The sequence below is a fragment of the Phoxinus phoxinus genome (genome assembly GCF_949152265.1).
Source record: "Phoxinus phoxinus genome assembly, chromosome: 11".
NCBI lineage: Eukaryota > Metazoa > Chordata > Actinopteri > Cypriniformes > Leuciscidae > Phoxinus > Phoxinus phoxinus.
Window position 1 is genome coordinate 30774623 of NC_136886.1, and position 13947 is coordinate 30788569.

The 13947-nt window shown below is 39.3% G+C and overlaps 2 protein-coding genes across 3 annotated transcripts in view; both read left to right on the top strand.

Moving 5' to 3' along the window:
• ccdc85al (coiled-coil domain containing 85A, like) overlaps window positions 1–6210 on the top strand; it is a 30943-nt gene extending 24733 nt beyond the window's left edge. Inside the window, exons 4-5 of one of the 2 annotated variants that reach the window (XM_079628079.1) lie at window positions 3451–3487; window positions 4536–5481. In XM_079628079.1, the coding sequence (XP_079484205.1) occupies window positions 3451–3487; window positions 4536–4541 (43 nt within the window). In that variant the 3' untranslated portion in view covers window positions 4542–5481. Of the gene's footprint in view, window positions 1–3450; window positions 3488–4535 lie in introns of both variants that reach the window. The other variant, XM_079628080.1, reaches the window with a different exon arrangement.
• The window catches only part of nhej1 (nonhomologous end-joining factor 1), a 217776-nt gene extending 204996 nt beyond the window's left edge, over window positions 1–12780 (top strand). Inside the window, exon 9 of the mRNA XM_079628082.1 lies at window positions 12771–12780. The gene's annotated coding sequence lies outside the window, so the exon portion shown is untranslated. The remainder of the gene's footprint in view (window positions 1–12770) is intronic.
• Window positions 12781–13947: the final 1167 nt, after the last annotated feature.

Consider the following 13947-nt stretch of genomic DNA (forward strand, 5'->3'; position numbering starts at 1 on the left):
AGTGCTACATAAGACTCATAACAGCCATACATCTCCTTTAATACTTCTATAATTTTGGCTGGGTCACCTCGCTCTGTACTGGGGCGATGCTTTATTTCTTCGCGCGCTTCCCCCTCCAAATGGTCAAACAAGAAAAACGCCTGATCGAAAACAGACAGGTGGCGGGCCCTCATGCAGGCCTGCACCTCATCAAGCCACTCTGAGAGCCCTATACCTGATCTACCCCGGAACGTGGGACATTTTCTATCTCGAGGTACAACAATCAGTCGCTCGGTTACAGGGGCATTAACCATGGCATTAGTAGGAGCCGTAGCGCCAGGGCCAGGATTGTTGACATTCTGCTCCTGGCGCATCCTCTCATTATCCGCCTTCAACTGTGCAACTAACTCCCTCAACTCCTGTAACTCCTCACCCATAACTAAGCCCAACTAAGACAATGGAGCCGAAGCGGAAAAATAACAGCAGTTTGTGAAAAGCTGCAAGGAGAAGAGTAACGCCAGCTGCTGTTTTGTCTCTAAATCAAAAGAAATAATAAAAAAAACAAGGTTAAACACAATAACCCACAACACAATTACCCCACACAAATAAGACCGGAACAACGTCTCTGGCTTTCAAAAATGCACGACCCTGCCGACTACGCCAGATTGTGGCGAGTGGCACTGCGGGAACTGACTACGCCACCCAGGGAGTTTCACCCCGGGAAGTAGAGTTAAGTTAGTTGGATAATTAAACCACCAAATTTACTAAAAGCACACAGGTTCGATTCATACACGAAGCCAGAGACGTAATTTCAGTAAAACAACAATAATTTTATTTATACCATTAAAATGAGCAACAAGAATAAAATACCATTCACACTAAATAAAGAGAACAAAGAAAAAGAGGGGAATGCTGAGGCCTTACCAGTGGAGGAGACCGGGTCAAAGGTTTGGGGTCTCAAGGGTTAAGGATTCCCTGATCACACATAAACACACCAAAAAATAACCAAACTCAAAATACACCAAAAAGGGAAAAACACAGCACACAGGAGGAGACACCACCACCGAGGACACCGACACCACCACTTCTGGCACTCAGCACTAAAAGAAAAACATTCAGTTAATAAAGAATCAAAAAAAGAAAAGACATCAATCAATGAAAACAACCACAAAGAAAATCTTCTTTATAAACACTTGAATCAAAAGAAATATAAACTAATCAAATGTCACTCTATCAATAATAAAGTAAATTTCAAAGAATCAAACAAGAAACCATAGATCAATGAAAACAAAGAAAGAAAATCTGTATAAACCCTTAAATCAAAAAGAAATATAAGCTAATCATAATCACTTAATCATAAGCAAACAACGAAACCCTCCCAAACACACACACACACACGTACACATTAACGGACACAGGCGGGCCCCAGAAGGCAAAGCTATCTTGTATAGCAGTCACTAAAATACAAACAGGGCGAACGCCCAAATGCGCGTCGAGTCCCGCGCTGTATAGCGCGTCGAGGCGTTCAGAACCCCAGGAGGGCTCATATAGCTTTCTCCTTTAACAGTCCGTTGTCAAACACGGTTGAATTGAAACTAAACCTCCGTAGAGACAAAACAGCAGCGAGGCGGGAAGGACGAGACTCGTGTAGACACCGGCAACAACATGTGCTTCACCGTCCTATCGTACATACAAAAATCACATTTAATAACAAAACACGATTAAACATACACGCGATGCCGGCTCGCATACATACGTACCTATCAGGGAGCTGCACGTCTATAGGCGATGTATATACCCCAATCGTATCGTTAGTACAGCTACACAAAGCATACAATACAACGGCCCATTAAACTCAGTTCCTGTAAATGTTTTAAAAAGGAAACGGATTCAACCTACCCGCAGCACAACCCGGTTCCGTTGCAGGAAAGGCCGGGTTTATGACAGGAGAAACACTGCAAAAGACATTGCACGTTGTAATGCCCATCGCGACACTAACAAAGTCTCTAAGCAGTGAGAAGGTTAACCACGCTACATTACCTGTCCAATAGCTACGACTGCCCCACGAACGCGAGAGAGAGGACCCACAGCGGAAATGCGCCTCTGACAACACCGTAGTGTCACGAGTGCTCACCCTCTGCCCATATAGCACGCAGCTACATCCTGATTGGTCCAAAGGGTGTGATGACGCCACTACAACCAATCAACCTGCTACAAACGCAACACGGACCAAAGACATGTAAACGAACTGTGATGTTGCCCATCACAGTAAAAGCATCAGAACCGCGTCTCATCGCAGCAAATCTTTGTTTGTATGTGTGACGGAGGGATTCCTGACACTGTTTTGACTCCTTCACACATTTTAAATGTTCTTCACAAGTTCTCAGCTTGTCAAAATACGATCATATGTCGGCTACGCAGCGTTAGCATTTAGCGCACAGCACTTAGCATTGTTTTGGATGTTCAGTAAGCTAGTCTCACAATATAGGCCTACGTAATAAAAGCCGACCAATCAGGTTGTGAGCATATCCCTATGCCTTTAGATTCTATCTTTATGTTCGGTGTTAAAATGGCAATGTGAAAGCTAAGCGGACCAGGATTAAATATTTTTGTTGTTGTTGGTCAGGAGGACCAAATGAACCAAGCGAACCGAACTACAAGTGTGAACACACCCTTAAACACGATTTTGCTTCCTGGCAGACTGACCTGTTCACTCCGACTCCCAGAAGTTGTGAAGTTGTCAAGAGTTCTGTCTGATCTGAATTTCTCAAGTGCTTTTCAGTTTTGTGTGCAATATGCATGAACTTCATTTCAGGAAGAAAGCTGTTAACGTAGAGAATCCACGGAGGCAGCTTATAAAACTAGTTAAAACAGAGCCCAAGTGTCACATGATCCATGCATGTATGCTTCCTTATGTGTATGAATGCAACGGTAGAGGTGACCCCATCTGTGATCTCATAAAGCTGCCCAGCAGGGGCAGAAAATGGCTTTGTTAATATTTAATAGCTCAAAGGCAGACATTTATCCTTAGGGATTTCTCATCAATCCCATCAAGATTTCACCACGGTCACAGGAATGCTGATTTTTCCCACCATGATTTTCAATTACCTGTTGTTTGTGGTAATTAATGCATGGGTGATTTCTGTAATCCTCTTGTAAAACCTGTGATTCTGAATTTTGTCATCATTTACTCACCTTCATGTTAAGGCATCTGTATTATTTTCTTTCCTCTGTAAAACAAAAACATATGAATTATGATATAAAAAGCTCCCAAATCCCCCAAAAATCTTCCCCTATGCTGGAGTTTTTTTATGCTTGCATTCAGAAGACTTGAAATATAGAGCACAAGGAGTATGGACTACATTTATGGTGCTAGTATGGCGCCTTTTAAAAAATATAAATCACCATCCATTTTACTTGAATGAATAACTAAAGCTCTTCTGAAGATATCTCTTTTTTTTTGTTTCACAGAAGAAAGAAAATAATACAGGGTTGGAACAAAACAGAGGTTAGTATATGATGACACATTTATGGCAAACTATTTGTTTAAAATCGCTTAACAGGCACAGCTTTATGTCCAGTGTTGACATATGCTGAATTCGAGAATAGCATACTATTCTTACTATTTCTGCTGTATCTTTATATCGCAGAAAAAGTGTTTTTAAGTGCTTTTTAAAAAAAGTGCAAAAATGTCCCATCAAAAATTTGACTTCATAAAAATACAATTTAAATCATTATGTTTTAATAATCTTTTGTCATGCTTTACAGAAGTACACTTATTTTGATGTGTTGAATACTAAGGTGAAGAACAAAACAAGCTCTACGATTTAAGACACTCTTAATAAGACTCTTAATTTTTTAATGGTATTAGATGACTTGTTAATTGCATTTAATAGATTACACCCTCAATAAAACATTTGCAATTGGTTTGAAAAAGGTATTTTTATGCATGTTTGGGCACGTTTCCGCCAAAGCGCTTTTTGCAGCTAGTGAATTTTTCCAATTGTTTTCAATGGTAGCGCCGCGTTTTTAAAACGGCAGGAGTGTAATGAAGTGCTGAGTGTCTATTTCACGCAGAAGCTCGCAGTTTTTTAGCGACCGCCGAGAGTTGCAAATTCAACTTTGGGTAAAACGCAGAGCTCCTCACTGTCACTTTTTACCCAGCCGTCCAATCACAGTGAAGGAGAGGCGGGACAGATACCACTGACCAACCGTCACTTCCGGCTTGTACAACGTCCTCAGCGTAAGCGTAATAACGGATCAAATTAGTTTAAAACAAGAGCTAACAAATACTTGACATTTTTAATATAGAAACAATACAGAAACAAACTATCTGTGAAATGAGATACTAGTAACAAAAAAGTAAAGCGGGACGTGATTACTGGATGGTTGTGGTTTGCTATTGGTGGATCTCATGTGAGTGACAGGTTGTCCCACCCTCGAAGAGATGTCATTGCAAGTGGGAATCAAAGATCATGAGGGCACATGAATTTTGATGTCATGATTTTTACTGCTTCAAATTGTAACCGCTGAAAGTGAAATTTCTGTGTCCACAGTTTTGATGGCTCCTCTTGACCACACCCTTGCTTGGAGGTTTGGGGAGACGCAGGGGTCCCTGGAGCCGCTCTCTAACCAGGCAGATATTCCATCCCTTCACCCTGTGTGCGATGGGCCGAGCAGCCTGGCCCCATTTCAGTTGTCATAACAGCAGTTCGCTTTGTGGACCCTCTGGTGCAATCATTTCAAAGGGGACTAGAGCGAGACGCAGGATGTTTTCCCAACCCGTTCTGGGGAAAGAAGACGCTCACACTAACCACAGAAACAGACACACCCACACACAGCTATGAGAATCGAAATGTCTCCTGTGGTTTACAGATGTTTAACAGCACTGCATTTGGGTAATCAAACACTCGAGCCGTCCCTCTCTCTATATCGGTGTCTCTCTGTATCATTCTGAGTAGCAATAGGACACATGAAACATGATGCTGTGGCTTCTCTGAAGGTGCTTCCCTGTCCTTGATATTTATTTATGCAGTTTCTTTTCAACCAAAGCTATTTGAAATATCTTTAATGTTCACTTTTCATCCAGACATCTACGAAGGAGCATCAGTGTCATGTTTTCTAGGTTTTCCATATCTTGTTTTTTTTTTTACATGACTGACACCAGTGCAAGGTGTTTGTGTGTGGTTTATGGTCATCAACGAAAGCAGAATGGACTGTGTACATGTTGTCAGTGACTGAATAACCTCAGCAGTGTTTTGCACTGATTCTGTGTGTGTATGTATGCGTGTTTATTGGCTTTATTATTCCTTCCCTAAAAGCTCCTGTATATAAGCTTTATGTTGTTTTATATACAGAAGTGCAGCATAGTATAGTAAATTAATGGATTAGTTTTATATGCATATATAATGACTATTATTTTTGACTTACAGTTATTATTATAACAATAATAATATGAATATATCTATGTGCAAAATATTAAAGGATTTTCATTATGTATGCATGCATGGAATTTATTATTTGTTTCACTAATACTAAAAGCACAAAGCTTTAATCAGCAATCCGCAGGAGCAGTTATTCCCAAATTGCTAATTTGAGTTTAACCATCCGATCTGTTTTTAAAATCAAACATCTCTCTATATGAAGCAGAGCTCTTTATTGTGCCATAACATCAGTGAGTACTTTATTACAAACCTTTATTTTTGTGTGCATGAATAAATTCATATTTTCTCAACTGTTACACCATGAAATCAGAAGCTTTTGGCTTTGGTTTTGAGATCCGGCTTCTGAGCCGACCTCAATCCGCTTCATCATTACTCAAGCAGGGAGGCTCCGGACGGATTTAAGTTTCTGAGCATTTGCCTGTGATGAAATCAATTGATCCTCTTATCGACGACAGAAATGCTGTTTAGATAAGATCGGTGTGGTGCTTTAAGGTCCCTGTTAAAAAGGCCTTTTATCGTAGAGCTGCATATACCTTTATGTTCTTTGCAGATACTTTCTCTTAGTTTCTTTGAATTTGCAATTCTCTGTGGCTTGCAGCCAAATTACTGCTAAAATCAAATCCCTTGTGGGTCTAGGGCTATGAAATATAAAACTAGTGTAGGCCTACAATTCACTGAATATTACGCAGTGTATGCTGCCTATTCTTTAGTGAAACCCTGCGCATTATACCACGCTGTTGTCAAAATTTTGCATCTGGAATTTTTCTTTTAAAATTTTGTTTTGTTTAAAAATGTGGTTACACTTTATTTCGATAGTCCACTTTAAATATTCTACTAAGTAAACGTAACTTTGCTACTACATGTCATCTCTCATTAGATTAAAGTATTAGTACACTCAGGTTCAGGTTGGGGTTGATAGAATAAGTTGACATGTAGTTGCCAAGTTACATACAGTCAGTAGAATGGCTGTTCAGGGGACATCAAAACAAAGAGTTAGCAGATATTAATCAGTCTAATACTCTAATGAGAGTTAGTTGACATGTCGAAATACATTTTTACCAAAAGTGTCTTAAAAGTTTTCAGCCCAATCAAATCATGAACTAACTAGACATTTTTACAAATGGAGATTGATTAATTAATTATTTCCAGTTCATTCATAACACTGGAAATATAAAGTCACGTGCATTGCATTGTGAAATACAGTATTTGACACAAAATTGTATACACTTTTTGCAGTAAGTCATGGGTCGATACAGAAAATGTGCATAATGTATAAGTACTTCTGCAGAAATAATAGTATAGTATAGAGGGTTTTCACCAACGTCACGTTCTGGGCGGTAACCCGGATGCGCGGCCATTATGGAGGTACTCGGATGTAAACAACAGCATGGATTGCACTGTGTATGTACGACTGAACACATTGTTGCACTAATAAACCACAGAAAAAACATGTAGAAGCTGCAAAATCATATAGAGAAGGACTTAGTAAGCAGGAAAGAGCGCAAAATTTTGACAAACTAAAGTTAATATGTGGTAAAGATCCGAACGAGCTAACGTTAGCTTCTCTAGCCCTTACTGCAATTCTTCCTTCTATTTCTTATCCCGACATAGGCTACGTTCAGATTACTTTCAGCAACAGTTGCGATACAGAGTGTGGACATCATTTTAGATCAAATTCCAATCGGATACAATCAGATTTGGACTGACAGTGTGAATGGAGCCATAGTTAATTACGTCAACATTTTAGCCATAGTCAACGCTTCACTTACAATGATGCTGTACCTCTCTCAACCACAGCCTTCTTTCATCAGTTTTTTGCACTCTTCTCTTTAACTTTTGACAGTCTATAGAACTCAAAATGTTTTTTCCCGATGCGACTGATTAGTACAGACCAAAACTCGACCATTTTTCAGCAGCAATAATCAGCCAAATTTGCGAGTCCGTTCAGTTCAGTGGCATTGTTTACGTTCAGTGCCTCCATAATGGCCGACTTCCGGATTGATGACATGTAGTAAAAACCCTCTATTAGAAGGTTATTAGTTTAATAATACAGAACCATACAGAAGTCTTATTTGCTAGAAGATTCCTCTCTTTCACTGTGGAAAAGTATCTGAATTTTGTGGAAGCATCCTTTTATGGAGCAATTGATGCACATATCTATGAATCAATATCAGTCTCAAATTCAGACAAACTCATCCAGTGTAGACTGTATGTCTGAGGTGGAGAGTAAGGGTAAGAAAGGCAGTGCAGTGAGATTAAGACGCATCCTTGCCAGTGCAGGCGAGCTGACAGAGGGCTGGTCTCTCAGGTTCCCTGAGCTGCGCCCAGTTCCGCTCTGCTGCATTGCAGTACAGTAAAGAGACGTGAATGAGAGAAAATTGAGGAGAAGAGGAGGTAAGTAGAGATGGCAGAGATATGCAGAGGAAAGATGGAGGGGAGATGAATCAGAGCAAGGAAGTTGGAGGCCAGTGGGCAATTAGAACTATAAGGAACAGAACAGTTGTGATTAAAGGTTATGTTAGAGTGGAGTTTATGTAACAGAGGAGCTTAAATTTGTGGAAAGGAGGTGCAGTAAACAAGTTAAAGGTTCAGAGAAGAGAATAATGTATTATTATATATAAGACAATTAATGATCAGAGAGCAGGAGGTGCTATAGAGGAATTATGTTTAGAGGGAAGGGATACAATAGGAGAAATTAAATTAGAAGGGAGGAGGTGTAGTTATTACAACAGAGAAAGATTACGACAAATGTGCAGTAGAGGAGGTATAATATAGGGAAGGAGGTGTAAAAGATACAAAATGAGTTATGATTTAAGAGAAGGAAGTGCAGTTGACGAGTTATGATAAAAGAGAAGGAGGTGCAATAAAGGAGTTATGATTAGAGGAAAGGAGTAATAGTACAACCATTAAGAAAGAGGTGAAGCAGCTGCAGCGTAGAAGAGGACATAATGATTATAAAGAAGGAGGTGTAAAGGAGTAATGCTATAGAGGAGGAGGAGCATAAGGGGAGTCATAATAAGAAAGAAGGAGGTGCAGTAGAGCAGTTATGATTAAAGGAAGTTCAGTTGAGGAGTTGTGAGAAAAGGAGGTGGCGCAATATGAGGTGTTATAATTTTAGGGAAGGTGGTGGTGCAGAGGAGTAATCATAAAGATGGAGATGAAGCAGCTGATTTATGGTTACAGTGAAGGAGGTGCAGCGGACAGGGCCGTAGCTGGCCCTAAGGCCGGGGCCCCTAGAATCGTCTAACATTCACCCCGCTAGCAGCAGAGCAGAGGAGAGATGATTATCGAGAAGGAGGAGTAGTTGAGGAGTAATGGCTATATAGGATGAGGAGCATTCCCTAAAGAAGGAGTTGCAGTAGAGCAGTTATGATTAATAGAAGTGCAATTGAGGAGTTAAAAGATAAAAGAGAAGGAGGTGCTTCAGTGAAGAGGAGATAATGTTTAGAAATAAGGAGGTGGTGTTGAGGAGTAATGCTATAGAGGAGGAGGAACATAAGGGGAGTTATAAGAAAGAAGAGGGTGCTGTAGTTATGATTAAAGGAAGTACAGTTGAGCAGTTGTGAGAAAAGAGAAGGAGGCGCAATACAGGTATGATTAGAAGTAAGGTGGTGCAGTAGAAGAGTAATCATTCTAAAGAAGGTGCTAAGTTACGATTAGAGAGAAAGAGATGCAGCGGAGGAGAGGAGTTAATGATTATATAAAGAAGGAGGTGTAGTTGAGGAGTTATAGCTATAGAGAGAAGGGGTGCATTCGAGCAGCTACGATTAAAGGACAAACAGTTGAGGAGTTTCGAGAAAGGAGGCTGTATAATAGAGGTGTTATGATTAGAGGGAAGGAGGTGCAGTAGTGGAGTAATCATAAAGATGGAGGTGAAGTAGCCGAGTCATGGTTAGAGAGAAGGAGGTGCAGTGGAGGAGTAATCATAAAGATGGAGGTGAAGTAGCAGAGTCATGGTTAGAGAGAAGGAGGTGCAGTAGTGGAGTAATCATAAAGATGGAGGTGAAGTAGCAGAGTCATGGTTAGAGAGAAGGAGGTGCAGCAGCGGAGTAGAGGGCATGATTATAAAGATGCAGAATACGAATTATAATAGGACGAGTGTGCAATAGTTCAATTGGTTATAAAGAAGGAGGTGCATAAGAGGAGTATGTGTTCTAAAGAAGGAGGTGCAGCAGCTGAGTTACAATTAGATAGAAAGAGGTACAGTAGAGGAGAGGTGACAAAGATAATAAAGAAGGTGTAGTTGAGGAGTCATGGCTATAAAGAAGGAGGTGCAAAATATGATTAGAGGGAAGGAGGGATGCTGTACAATAGTTTTGGATTATTTGAAAGGGGGCAGAGAAGATGTGTTACAGTTAGAGAGGAGAAGGTGCAGCAGAGGGGAGGAGGTATGATGGTAAAGGATCTGTAGTTGAGGAGTTCTAATTATATGAAAAAGATGCAGGAACAGTTGAGTGGATGGATAAAGAAAAAGAGTATCATGGAGACAGCCTGTCAGAAATGTAAAAGAACCTGTCGTTGTTCCAGGGAAGGGCACCAGTGCAGTCTGGGCATCCCAACAAGGTTGAAGCAGGTCAATTGCTCAATCTGCATATGGAGCCGGGCACAGAATCTATAAATGCTGAACACATGCACATGATCTGGTTCTGATGAAGGACTGACTGCTCAAGGTTTTATGGCATGATGGAGACGTCCGTCTGTGAGCAGATCAGGTACATTGTCACAATTGGATATTTCGTCAAAGACATCAACTGATTGCGTTGTCTTGATAATTTCAAAAGTCATATTTATCTGTGCCTATTTAAAATGGCATAAAAAAAATGTCTAAACTGTTTAGAAATTTAGACTGTTTTCCACGGTTTGCCTGAAGTGTGCATCTCACAACTCACATGTTAATTTCCCCACAAAATCAAGTGGTTTGTCCTGAGGAGTTAAACTGCCCACTGTTCTTCAAAAATCCTCCAGGTCCTGCACATTCTTTGGCTTTCCATCATCTTTGCATATTTGAACCCTTTCTGTATGATTTTGAGATGAATTTTTTCACACTGAGGTCAACTCAGGGACTCATACACAGTGAAATATTGCATTACTCCCTAATTGCATGACTTAGTTACATTTTATGAAAAGTATGTTACATTACATGAAATGTTAAATTAAACTCTTCAAAGTGAATGTAAACTTTTGAGCTCAAATGTTTACTCAAATAATGGGTCAAATGGCATCCCAAAAGATAAAAACAAAAATAACTCGAAATTGATAATATAGCCTAAATTAAGATTATATTTGAAACCTGTCACACTTAAAGATTGAGACTTTATACTTGTTGGTGACTAAATACTTGTTGGTGACTAAATACTTGTTGGTGACTTAAATACATAAATGCATGGTGAAGCAGGAGACTAAATGTCTCGATAGAGATCAAAGGCAGAGATAATGCACTTAGGAGCTGTTCTATAAGCACTGTGTGAATGATAGTCTTTAGCCTGAATGGGGTCTAATTTACCAGCTCTAATTACTGACTGCTAGTTCTCAAAGTGCAGAGATAGCATCAGTCATTAAACCTTTCCTAATTTCCCAGCCTGTCCATTTTCTACCATACCAGCCTTTATATCATCTGCTCTGTGCAAGCAGCCAAGAATAGAACAGGGGAAAGAGTGTTTTAGGCTTCATCTGGCATGCTTCTCACAGACTCATGCATTGAGACGGGTAAAAAGCTGAAAGGTTAGAGCAGATAAATGTCGGAGGTTGTTTGTTGCAAGCTCACCTCTCTCATCCATAAGGATCTTGCACAGTATCCTGCGTAGCTAACGTGAATTACTACATTAATGGCATGACTTTGGTGCAGGACTACCTGTTTGTTCAACCAATGTGCGCTGTTACCACAATGCCTTGTCCACTGGGAAAAGGGAAGCTCTTTGAGAGGTTTAAGAGCAGTTTAGAGGATGTTTTTGAAGTGTTGTAGTGTGATGGATGTCGACAGCTATAAAGGAGTACAGCACAAAGCTTTGCAGGTCACTGCACAGCCATGCAGTACAGAGACCAAATCTGAATGCAACTCACTCACAAACTAAAGCATAATACTACTCAAGAGCATACCAAACAAACTGAATGCATCACTGGCCATGTTTCCATCCATCTATTTGTATGTGAATTTTGGGAAACTGCTTAAAATAACTGGTTAACTGCCAAGATGCACAGTTCAATTCACATACTCTCAAATGTCGTTTTAGTTATTCTGAAATGCCTGAGCCAAAGTCTGTCATTAAAACGATTTGGCAAGGTAACATGACAGCGTTTATTGCGTCACTTATATAGGAAAAAAGAGCCACAGTTTCTTTCCCGATTGCAGAAACTTCTAATATTATTATTGCGCCAATTTCCCTGTAAGTGAAGTGTTCTATTGAACACATGGAATGGAAACGCTGCTTTATTCACAAATGTTTTATGTGATATTCCGATTATGCGCATAAATTAAATGTACAATTTTGGATGGAAACAAAGCTACTGACTTACACATTCACTGACTGCATGATGACACGATGACCCTTTTTATTATAAATGATAATGTGCGATTTCCTGTAAGCATATGTCAGGAATTATTTATCTGTAAACTATACTTTTATCTGAAGCTAGTGCTCATGAGACCATAAAACCTGACACTGTATGAAAAAAGTTCAAATGAAGTAAATACCACCTAATTAGAAGCTCTTTACCGCGTCCCAGACAAGACAGACTGTTGTAAATGGGAGAAATCTGTTCCAGGCGGTTCACTGAGTGTCTCTCAGTAATGCAGAGTTTGCTAAAAATATTAGCTGCTGTGAGCTATCTCTGGGGTGGAAAAACAAACAAATAAATCAAAATAAATAAATACAGAGAAATGCACACTGCAAATTCGACTGGACTCTTATGCCTGTCTGTTATGAGCATGATACTGAATATCTGGCTTTTATGCTAATGTGATGAATGAATCCGTAGGGATTTCTTTGGCCAGTAGTCCATATAATAAGACAGAATTAGACACTGCAGTCACTGCCAAGTAGACTTTATTTCTAATGAGAAGAGAGAAACTTCTCTGAGTCATTTTTGCAAATACGCTTAACTAACTGCGGCTGAGGAGATTGTTAGAGAATATATGAAGTGAGTTCCCCTCAAGGTGTCAAGAAGACCTATAATATCTGGAAAAAACATATGAATTCTATTCATTTCAATGACCACCATAACGGTAGGTATCTGTACAAAAAACAGCGATAAACATTTTTGCACATTTGCATTATCGACAGTGTTTACATATAAACAACTTTACCGACATGCAAATATTTACAAATCCTTTCATGTTCATAGAATATACACATATGGAATAAATAGGTTGATTTTATTGTATTAAATCAACTTATTAAATATTTCAATTTGATTACCTATTTGGATTCCATCACTTTACCAAAGCCAAAACATTAAAATGTTAAATTGAATGAAATTCTGTCATCATGTCATCCTTCTTTAATCTTTTAACTTCTATTTTGTTTATCATAGGACAGCTATTGCTAAAATGCACCATAAAATATTTATATAATATCATTTAACTACATTTATTTGCATTTTACATACTGTTGTGAAATGTTATGGGTAGGGGTGTGGTTCACAAATATGTTTTAAATACATTTTAAAGATGTACGAACGTTAATATTTTTATGTTTTAAAAGCTATCAATACATCCATATTGTATGTGTAAACTTTACGTAAATATACAGATGAATATTAATGAGATTGAACGCAATGGCAGCTGCTCGGCTTACTTAATGCCAGTCACATGAGCCTTAAATGCCATGTGATAAATCACTCTGGAACCACAGGAAAAAGTTGTCAAACTTTCATCATTAACTAACTACGGACATGCTATGTTTGACATTGTGTGCTTGGGCTGCCTTCCATCGCACGTCCTGATTTTGCTGAGTTAGACGTGTTCCTGGGTCAACATATTTTGCTGATCCTGGAACAACAATCCCATCCAAAAATGTAGTCCTTATATCCCTAACTCTAACCATAAATTATCCCTAAACTCAGAGTGAAATGATAGGTGAATAACACTGATGTTGAAGGACCGATACTCTGGTTTTAAGCCCAAACTCGACATGAACTGTAAACTGATTGGTTGATTGGAATGTTGTTCCAAGAACATCAAATATGTAACTAAAATGTTAATAAATGGAACCTTATTGTGAAGTGTTACCACACTCTAAAAAATGCTGGGTTGTTTCAACCCAATTTTGGGTCAAATATGGACAAACCCAAACGTTGGGTTAAAAATGTAATAAAACAATTTAACCCAACGGCTGGGTTTGTCCATATTTGACCCAAAATTGGGTTGAAACAACCCAGCATTTTTTAGAGTGCATAAATGCTGCCTGGTTTTATCTGCATTCACACTGTGTGTGTGTGTGTATATATATATAGTTTTATTCTCAATCTTTCTCTCCTGACAGTGTTCTGCCAGTCTTTGTCCTCTCACACTCTATCATTACTGTCA